Here is a 10316-nt window from a genome sequence, read left to right on the forward strand (position 1 = left end):
CTAAATATGATTTAATTTATCATTTGTTTGATAATAAAGAACAGGTAACAATAGATCAGCTGAATCAGATTAAAATCAGGAGACGTCTTCCCGGTAGATTTGGCTAAAACTGTATATTTGGCGACACCTTGTGGGCAAATGAAGTAATACAACAGAGAGGCGTCAGGCTGTGTCAGGCTGTATTTAACCGTAAGAGAAAACAAAGGAGGTAAAGACTGAAAGATGAATAACTGAAAGGTACTAATAACGGTGGGAAAATTGGAAGTAGGAACAAATAATGTTTAAATTGAACATTTCTGGCTTTTTCTGGCACTTATTTTAATTAGTTGACTCTGCTTTTGATTTGTTCACTACTTTTAATTCTTTATTGCACTTTATCTCTACATCTGAGGCAAGCTTGTGTCTTTTTTATTGTCTTACTGTTGTTCTTACAGTCGTGCTGCGGATGTTGTGTATCTGATGTGGTCATTTGAACTACTTGTATATTTATTTAACTTGAACTTGAACTATGTTGGCCATCTGAGGAATGTGGTAATGATACAATATTTATCTCTGAAACTATAAAAATACAATGTAAATAATCAGTTCCTGTAACAAACTACAGTCCATCAGTAAACTTATTTAGTTACTTAATGAGTGAAATGAATGCATGAATAAATAAACCAACTTCGAGTGAAATGCAGTTGACACTATTTAATGAAAGGAGCAGACAGTTACATGAAATATAAGTTGAGACCTGCAGTTTATATCATGTAGCCCTATAAAAAAAACAAGTATTTGAAATGAGTTGCTTTATTTACATACTGTGACATTCCTATAGAATGAAGTTATTTCCTGTGAAGTCCTACACAGCATTGTGAAGTTATAAGACAAACTAATGTTTTCATTGTCCACACCATTGTCCACACTGGAAGCCATTTCCATCTAGAATTCATCTTAACTTGTTGGTAAAGTACTTTATATAGGTCTTGTTGTACATGACCTGGTTGTCAACTCTGACAACAGTCCTCAGGTTTTGCCAAAACCACGGCTCTGCGGCCGCCGTCCTCGGCCACTCCACAACGCTTTTCCCACACAGTCTCTGTCTCAGCCTCAGGAAGTGAGACTGCTGCAGGACAGGCTCCAGCATGAGCAACACGATCACGTCCTCATTATCATCCAGCAGTCTCTGGTGAGCCAGGTACATGGCCATCTTGAACGCTCCCGTCTTAACGTAGGCCTCGGTTAGGACAAATAGTGTCTTGCGACTGTATCGAATGCTCTGACTGAGGTTGTCTATCAGAGGGACGCCAGGGGTCCAGTCCCTCTCCTCCAGGCACAGAGGCAAGTGCTTCTCTCCTTCCTCCTCCTCCAGTTTCACCCGCAGGCTCCCCATCACCCACTCAGAGACGTGGGGGTCTGTGATGTCGTAAGTCACAAAGACATCGTAAACACAGTCGAGCGAGGTTAACGGATGGTAGCCCTTCAATTTAGCTTTCAGGTAGTGCAGCACGTACGAAGCATCCCAGTAAAATAAATGAGCGGTTGTCGCTGCAAACATAGAAATAATAATTAAGGAGTTTAAGAAAATGCTGATAAGGAAGGCCATGTTGTCATTTACACACCGAGAAATGTCAAACATTATCAAGACTTCATGCTTTCTGGTTGATTGCATCTCACACATCACATCTCTGGCCAGTCGAGGAATCTTAACGTCACTGTCTTCAATCCACAGAATAAAATCTAATAAATCACAGGTACACGGGAATGGGTTTCTATCCAAGAACAGAGTTTCAAGATGATTTTCAGGTCCTGACAAGAAGGTTGATTGATTGATAATAGCCAGTTGGTTGTAGCTCAGGTTCAGCGTCTTAAGGCTTTTTGCCCCCCTCAGAAATCCATCAGACAAGTGTGAAATCTTATTATTACTCAAGTCAAGCAGACGCAGCGTGTGTGTGACGTTTGAGATCCTTTCTGGGATGTGAGATATATAATTGTTGCTGAGGTCTAAGATCTCTAGTTGGTGGAAACCCTTCAGTTGTGCCCAATTTAAGTCATCAAGTCTATTATGACTCAGGCGCAGAAGAATGAGGCTGCGTGGCAAATTTTCAAAAACACTGATCGGGATCTTATCAATGAAGTTGTAAGATATGTCTAAAATCGTCAAATTAGTGAGGTTAGAGAAGAGTCTGTCGTACGATTTGTACTTTTCTTTCCAAAGTTTCCCAAGTTCATTGTGGTGAAACTGGAGCTCGTTTAACGATTTGCTGCGCAAACGTTTTGTAGTTAATTTGGAAATGGAGTTGTAGCTCATATTCAACACTCTCAAGGATGGAAGGTTCTGTAAAAACTGTAAATTATGTGTAATCCCGTATGCTTTAAAGTAGTGTTCATTGTAACTAAGATCTAGTACTTCTAGTTGCTTCAGTTCTGCGAAGGCGTTGCTGTAGGCCAGGTCGATCTTGTTGTACGACAGGTCCAGGTAGGTCAGATTAGGCAGTGTGGTGAACTCCGTACCATTGAGCGCCGCTGAAAATCCATTTCTTGATAGGTTGAGACACGCGATGTCACTGTATCCTTCAAACTGCTTTGGGGAAATGAAGAACAAGTTATTTGAGCTGAGGACGAGCACGCGTCCGGTGTTCCAGCACTCTGGCTTGACGAAGTGGCGCGACACTTCGAAATAGAAATCCTTGCCATGGGGAATTTGTGCGAGTCTTGGAATATAGATGTCTGACTTCCAGTTGTATTCGTTCTTCAATCCGTCATGTTGGGGAGCTGGTGGACTGTTCACAACTGGATACAACCTGTTTTCTTTCAGGTAGATCAACTTAATGTTTGCGAAATTCCTGAATACGGAGGAATTACAGTGAACAATGAAGTTGGTCCCCAAATTCAACACAGAGAGATTTTGGAGCTCATACAGAGGCTTCAATGTATCGGGGCCGATATCCTGAAAGACCAAAGCCTCTAAATGCAACGTTCTGAGGGAAACCAGCTTTGAGAAGTTCTTAGAAAGATTGATGGTGGTGGGGTAGGCCTGCAAGCCGAAATTGAAGGAGAGATCCAGTTTTACTAGATTGGTAAGGAAGCTCAAAAATGGAACATCCCCGACCACAGCTTGTTGTAAAAGGTTAAATGAGAGGTACAACTCCTGAAGATTAGTCAAACTCTCAAACCAAGACGTCTCCAGGCTCTTCAGCGAGTTACCTCCCAAGTGCAACGTGGTGAGATTTCTGAGGTTTGCAAACGCACGAGGATGGATACTAATGGACGTGTTTACGCAGGGAACACACGGGAAAGGAGCATTCCCACATCTTGGACAGTTCCCTTGTAGTTTCAGGACCCTTAGATTTGGAAGCCCAATGAAATCTTCCTTGAATATGTTCTGTATCCTGTTAGAAGCCAGCATCAATACCTTTAACGATGGGGGTAATCCTTTTGGAACCCTGGTTATGTTGTTGTAGGATAACTCCAGATATTTCAGCTTGGTCACACGTTTGAAGCTGTCGTCCTTAATGGTAACAGGAATCCCACAAGGATTCCAGAAGTAGCAGTTTTTGACCATGATAAATTTTTCCACGTTCTTGATTCCATTAAGGCTGCTGTTGTCCAAAAACGTAATTTTATTATAGCCTAGCTGAAGTGATATCAAAGTGCTAGGGAGATTGCTGGGAATCTTGGTCAGTCGATTGCCGGTCAGACCCAGAAAACGCAGCTTTGTCAGATTCCGGAAAGCCATGGCATCAATGGATGTTCCATTTCTTCCGTTCAGCCAGTTCAGATTGAGATTATCCAGCCTGGACAGAGAAGCAAACTGATGTGTTATACTTTGGATGTGATTTTCCTCTAAATTCAGTCCAGTTGCATTACTAGGGATCCCTTGTGGGACTTTTTTCAGATTTCGCTGGTAGCAGTTAAAACTGATCTTGGAAGTATTAGTCGTTCTGACGTCGCATGGGAACTTGGGTGACATCCATATTGGACGATACGCAGCTGGCTGGATTCCGTGAAGGCAACACAGAGAGAACAGCACCACGTGCACCCAACAGATGGCAGTCTGTAGATAAACAATACACAAAGAATAAATGACAGTGTATATCATTTTTATGTCATGTAATCAGAGTTTAGTGTTGCATGAGGCACTGGAAGGATTTCAGAATACTGCCATCTGCTTCCAGTAGGTGGCAGTGGTGTGTAAAGAAGTCTGGCGTTATATCAGTATTGCTGTTCTCAAACCTTTTGGATTAAGTGAAACCTTGGAGTAAACCACGGGTGGGTGATTATTTAAATGAAAATAGAATATAATTAAAAATATATTAGAGATTAATTTGACACAATATTAGACCTTTCAGCCAGGAGAGATTAAAATTAAAGATGCACCGCAGTTTGAGAACCACTGATGCATTATGGTTATGGTTCCATATCAACAGAACAGTGTCGTCTGTGCTTTCATGTTTATGCTTTGGCCTCACTATAACTTTCTGTTTCACTGCTATGTTTTATAATGGTCACGATCCTGTAACTCGACCTTGGGTGTGAGAAAGGCGCTAAAGAAATTTGATTTCCCCACAATCTAAAATGTTCATGTAGTACATTTATAGTGAAAATCTTTTCAGAAACAATATGATCAATATATTATGGGACTGATTACACATAGTGACCACAAAATACAAATTAATCTTACAGTCTTTGCTTTTTGTGTAGATGTTGATTCAACTCTGATGGTCATTGTTGACGTAGTGGTCAATTATGTATCTGATTTCTTACACAGTGTTTGTGTGTACGTGAATGTGTCTGATATAACTTCCTTCATCTGAATCTTATCTGAGTCATGTCAACATAACTGTCAGTGTTACTTTGTTTCCTTTTTTATCTAACTCACATGTGTATCACATATCCTTGTTCTCATTATTGTTTCATTTATCTCTGTTTTTCTCCGCCTCTCCATGTATAATCTCCAAAACGTTTCATAACCACATGCTCACTGTTATGTCAGATGTTTTATTTGATTAAAAACAATTAACAAAACAAAACAAACACCCATCGTGCTGCAGCGATCCGTTAACTATGACCTCAGAAACGAACGTACAGAGTTCAACTTACACATCATAAATTATGGGAAATACTCAACTGCACAATCGATGTGCAGTTGTCCTATTTTACGTTCATATCACATAAACATCTGAATTGATAAACACACTTTTCATATCCAGAAATCAAAATGCTTGATGCAGTATTCAGTAGATAATATACAGTTTTTTGCTTTGGTATACAAAAAGCAAAGCATCAAAAAGTCAAACTCACCATGTTGCCTGTATTGACTCCTCACAGTTCTTGAAAGACTACATTGATAAAAACAGAAGTAGAAGCACGTAGCGGATGTAAAGCTGTTGCGTGTGTCCGTTTTAAGTGACACTCACTCAGTTTTCTGCGCTCTATACATACACACACTACACAAAATCCCCCTGCAGCTCACATCAAACACAAAAGTAATGAATTGACTAGTTCCGTCAAAATGGGTCCTCGCAAAGACGCAGTGCGTCAAATGAAGAAGTACGGGTGCTTCACTTCCCCTTTTCAAAGAAACTTCTCATGCTTGTTGCTTTGTCACATTAAATGCTCAAATGCTTCTGTTGTAATGGGGAAGATACTATTAAACAGATTAACAGTAAACACACAATTAATGTTTCATATTCTCATAATTTTCAAGTCTTTGTACATTCATATGGTGAGACATTTGAAGTGTGCGATTCTCAAATATACAGCATACAAAGTTCATGCCACCATCAAATCACATCACAGCGTCTCTTTGAAGAGATTGCTGTATTGTTTGTGACTTTCCGTTGCTAAGACACTTCTCAAGTTGAACCAAAAGTACGGCTGGGCCTGAGGATTTGTCGGCCACTCCAGCACGGAACGTTTATACAGTCTCTTGCGTAATCTCAGGTACTTCGAATTGCAGGGCACTTTCTCTAAGAGGATCAGAATGATCACGTCGTTCTTCTCATCCATCAGCCTTTGGTGGGCCATGTAGAAGGCGGTCTTGAAATTGCCACTCTTGAGATATTTGTTGGTGAGTACGAACACGGTCCTCTTACTCTTGTGGATGCTCTGGCAGAGGTTGTCGATCAATGGACATCCAGGCATCCAGTCCCGTTCCTCCAGACACAGCGTGAGATGGCGGTCTCCGCGGTTCTCCAGGCGAACAGACATTTCCTTCATCACCCACTCGCACACCGCAGGGTCGCTCTTGTCGTACACCACAAAGGCATCGTAGACGTCGCTCAGGGAATGCAGGCGCCTGTAGCCTTTGAGCTTGGCCCGACAGAAGTGGTAGATATACCAGACATCCCACAGGAAAAGATGGCTGGAGATGCACAGGGTGAGGAAGGTGGTGACAAGGGACGTGGTGAGCATGTAGAGCAGGATTGACAGGTAACTGTGTTGACAGGCCAGCAAGTTGACCGAGATGACAGGGTGGTTTCTTTGTGCCCCTGGTGCAACACAAATAACCTCAGTGGCCAATCTGGGGATGGGAACTGTGGTCCTGTTGAGCCACGCAATGAACCACGAAGCGCTGCAGGTGCACAGGAATTTGTTTCTCTCCAAACGCAGCATGGTCATCCCGTTAACAACATCATCTGGCAAGCTGGAGTTTTCAATGTGCTGTATGCGATTGTAACTAATATCCAGATATTTTAAATTGTAAGCATCCGTCAGGAAATATGGAGTGAGAGCTAGGATTTGGTTTTTACGTAAAATCAGCTTCCGGAGAGATTTGGTACAGTTGGACAGCATTGGTGGAACTTTAGTTAACTGGTTTCCACTGAGATCTAAGACTTCCACAGAAGGTATAAGGTGCAGTTTATCCCAAGGAAACCACCCAAGTTTATTGTTTTTAAGGTAAAGCTCAGATAGTTTGTCCGGCAGACCTCTGAACACTTGTTCCGGAATGAAATTGAGGTTATTGTTGGAAATATCCAGCCAGGTCAAGTTGACTAATTTCTTAAAATAGTTGGTATATCTGATGTCACCATCTCTCCACATCATATCTAAGCGGTTGTCTTTAAACTCCAGTTTCTCTAAAGAATCACTTTTCATCTCTGTGTTAGTGGAAGTAGAGATCTTGTTGTGGTTCATCAGTAATATCTTTAGCTTTGGTAAATTTGCAGTGAAATTCAGCATGTGGGTCACACCCTCCGACTCAAAATAGTGGTTGTTGTTACTGATGTCCAAGATAACAAGATTTTTCAGTTCCTGAAATGCAGACGAATACAGCAGGTCCAGGCGATTTGATGAGAAATCCAAGTACTGTAATTTGCTGAGATTAGAAAATTCAGTGCCGTTCAGACTTTGGCTCATTGCATTTCCAGACAGGTTGAGGCATCGCAGCTCATCAAAATTCAGGAAGCTTGAGTCCAGGAAGAATATGTTGTTCCTACTTAGATCCAGAGTTTTGCCAAATTGACTGCACTGGCTGTTGACAAAGGATTTCACAACTCCAACTTCTTTATCTTTGTATTTACAGCTGCGGGCGTATTCATCATATCTAAAATAATGAACCTCTTGCACTTCTGTACCTTGGTACTCAGCAGAACTAGACATTGGAGACCAAAGCAAAGGGTAAATTCCTGACGATCCAAAAGCCTCTTGGTCCGCAGGGGGGGAGGATATTTTGTTGTCGGACAGATTGATGATTTTGAAGCTTTTTAATTCCATCAGAATATTAAGCTTGGTCATTTTGATGAAATTTGTTCCCAAATCTAAAACCTCCAGTTGGGGTAGAAGAGTCAAAGGTTGGATGCTGTCTGGTTTTAGCTGTTGAAACACAAAGCCCCTCAGTCTAAAGATTTTCAGGGACAGAAGGTGGGAAAAGCTGTGGTTCAGTTTTAGGCTTGCAGGATACTTCTGAAGCTCGTAGTTAAACGAAAGGTCCAGCTCTTCCAGTTTGGGCAGGGCCGTTGGGAATGAAGTGATCGCCAACTCGTTTGCCAAAAAGTTTGACGAGAGATCGAGCACCCTGAGGTCCTTGGAGCTTTCGAACCATTCGGGGAGCACAAACCTCAGAGAGTTACTGTGCAAGCGCAGCGTCTTCAGTTTCCTCAACATTTTAAAAGCTGCTCTGCTGATTTTAAGCGGAGAGTCATTTGGGCACGGGATGCATGGAAATGGGGCGTTGTAACATCTGGGACAGTTTCCGCTGATGTCTAGCACCTCCAGGTTGGTTAAGTTCTTGAAATGTTCCTCGGTGATCTCTTCAAAGTTATTGTTGTAGAGATATAATTCTTTCAGACTCGTGGGTAGCAGCGGTGGAATAAAGGATAAGTTATTTGACTTAATGGATAACAAAGTTAAATTGTGGAGTTGTAGAAATGCACCGTGTTCTATGTCATAGGAATTATTACAGGGGTTTCGAAAGTAGCAGTTCTGGCCAAGATAAAGGAACTGAACATTTCTAATCTCGGAGAGGTTTGATTTAGAAATGTAGTAGATGTGATTCACTTCCAAGCTCAGCAGGATCAGGTTAGCGGGCAGGCCTTTAGGGATGCTATACAGCTGATTCCCATCCAGATACAGCGCTCGCAGATTCGTCAGACTGGTGAAGACGTCTTCCTCAATTGTCAAACTCTTAGTGCACACACGGTTCTTTGGGCCAATTTTGATGGGCACACAGTTGCATCTCATGTCAATCTCCGTCAGGTTTTCCAGACCCTTAAAGGAGGTGGAGTTTAAGTTGGGAATGTGGTTGATGGTGAGCGTCAGGTTGGTGGTATTCCTCGGGATGCCATGTGGGATATCTGTGAGTTTCCTCTCAGTGCAGTCCACCTTCACTGCAGTTCCATTGCTCTCCTCGCTGACATCACATGGGAGGGTTTTTGGGTACCAGGTTGTCGCTGCTGACATGAAGAGGCACCACCACAGGCTCAACAGTGCCACACACACCTGTGCGGAAACACAGAAACTTCCCTGAGACAAGAATGTAGGTGGGGCGACTCTAGTTATCAGTTACATTACAAGTCACAATGCAAATACTTGCATAAGCGTTCAGTGGCGCATAAACGGGAATACACATCACATACTAAAATAACATTCTGGGTAAGACGCATACAGGATATCCTTCTTCCTTCTTCATCATACAAACTGTGAGCTTATGTATGAGATCAGTTCCATTCTCTATTTCTCCATTCTCTATACAGTAACACGTTGAAGTTACTTTTTTAAATCATACATCAGACATACATCACAATATAAACATGTTAATAAATGATAAATGAAAGTAATTGTTACTCACCAAACGGACGAACATGGTTCACGAGGGACCGTAAAGACTGTTGTCGTTGATGATGAGTTCCAAAGTGGCGCTGGCGTTTGATGATGATATGAAAGCAGCAGGTGTCTCCGCATGTGTATAATTAGCATAAGCACATTTCCCAGTGTCACCAACCAGAACCAGTTTAACTGTTGAATGATTGGTGATTATGCAGCTATTTGCATTTAGATTACTTTGTAAACATGAATAGGACACTCAAAAAAGGCTTCATTATTGAATATTAAGGAGAATTGTCCCATAATGGCTCATTTCTCTTACAGCTGAAGGCACTGTGAGGGAGTCAGCAGTCATCATTGCCTCTATTTCTTATCCGCCTGCAGGGGAAGTGAAACTCATCACATGGCGACCGTGTTGTTCTGAACTGTAGCTGTTGTGTGGTAACACGGCCGAGTAAAATTCACTGCTGAGAAATTCTGCCCATACTGTGTACACGCAGGGTTAATTTTAGAGTCAGATTGCAGGAACAGATACTAAAACTGAGAGAACAACAATTTGGCTCGATCACTGCCTCCACAGTGAAAAGGTAGCAGAGAGATTTGGCATGTTTTCAGAACCATTATGTAACATGCAACATGCAACATGCCTCGCTTCATCTCACACACACACACTGTACCATGCAAACAGCCAGCGAGAGATGTTGTGTAGTTTTAAGCCTCTGCGGTATAAAATGATTAAACAGTGATAATAAACAGGACGACACACAAGAGATTTGAGGTTGCAGTTTTAAAAACCTTTAATATATTTTTATAATGTTGACAAAAAATAACAGGAAATTACTTAGTGATCATGTGCAAAGTGTTATTTAAGTCCAGCAAATGAAAAAGAATCATAATGCATTCATTTGATGTGATCATGTCTCGCCCTGTGCAATAATTTGCTGAGAGCTTTATATATTATAGTCTTGAACATATGAACATAATGTTACAATTAATAATGAAGATCCTTAGGTATGTTTATAACAATCTATGCGTTAAATCCCTATTATAATAAATAAATCACAAAA

At 41.5% G+C, this 10316-nt stretch overlaps 2 protein-coding genes across 2 annotated transcripts; both read right to left on the reverse strand.

Annotated features, from left to right (window-relative positions):
* Positions 1–683: 683 nt before the first annotated feature.
* On the reverse strand, positions 684–5718 carry tlr8a (toll-like receptor 8a). The gene is made up of 2 exons (XM_076169836.1): positions 5287–5718; positions 684–4039 (listed from the first exon to the last, which is right to left on the reverse strand). The coding sequence occupies exons 1-2, from the start codon at positions 5287–5289 to the stop codon at positions 932–934; spliced, it is 3111 nt and encodes a 1036-aa protein (XP_076025951.1). The 5' UTR covers positions 5290–5718; the 3' UTR covers positions 684–931.
* A 56-nt stretch (positions 5719–5774) lies between these two features.
* LOC143015772 (toll-like receptor 7) lies at positions 5775–9594 on the reverse strand. The gene is made up of 2 exons (XM_076169835.1): positions 9275–9594; positions 5775–8925 (listed from the first exon to the last, which is right to left on the reverse strand). The coding sequence occupies exons 1-2, from the start codon at positions 9287–9289 to the stop codon at positions 5779–5781; spliced, it is 3162 nt and encodes a 1053-aa protein (XP_076025950.1). The 5' UTR covers positions 9290–9594; the 3' UTR covers positions 5775–5778.
* Positions 9595–10316: the final 722 nt, after the last annotated feature.

The sequence above is a fragment of the Genypterus blacodes genome, unplaced genomic scaffold, assembly GCF_046128005.1.
Source record: "Genypterus blacodes isolate CSIRO-AG114 ecotype Tasmania unplaced genomic scaffold, CSIRO-AGI_Gbla_v1 ptg000214l_1, whole genome shotgun sequence".
In the NCBI taxonomy this organism is placed as follows: Eukaryota; Metazoa; Chordata; class Actinopteri; order Ophidiiformes; family Ophidiidae; genus Genypterus; species Genypterus blacodes.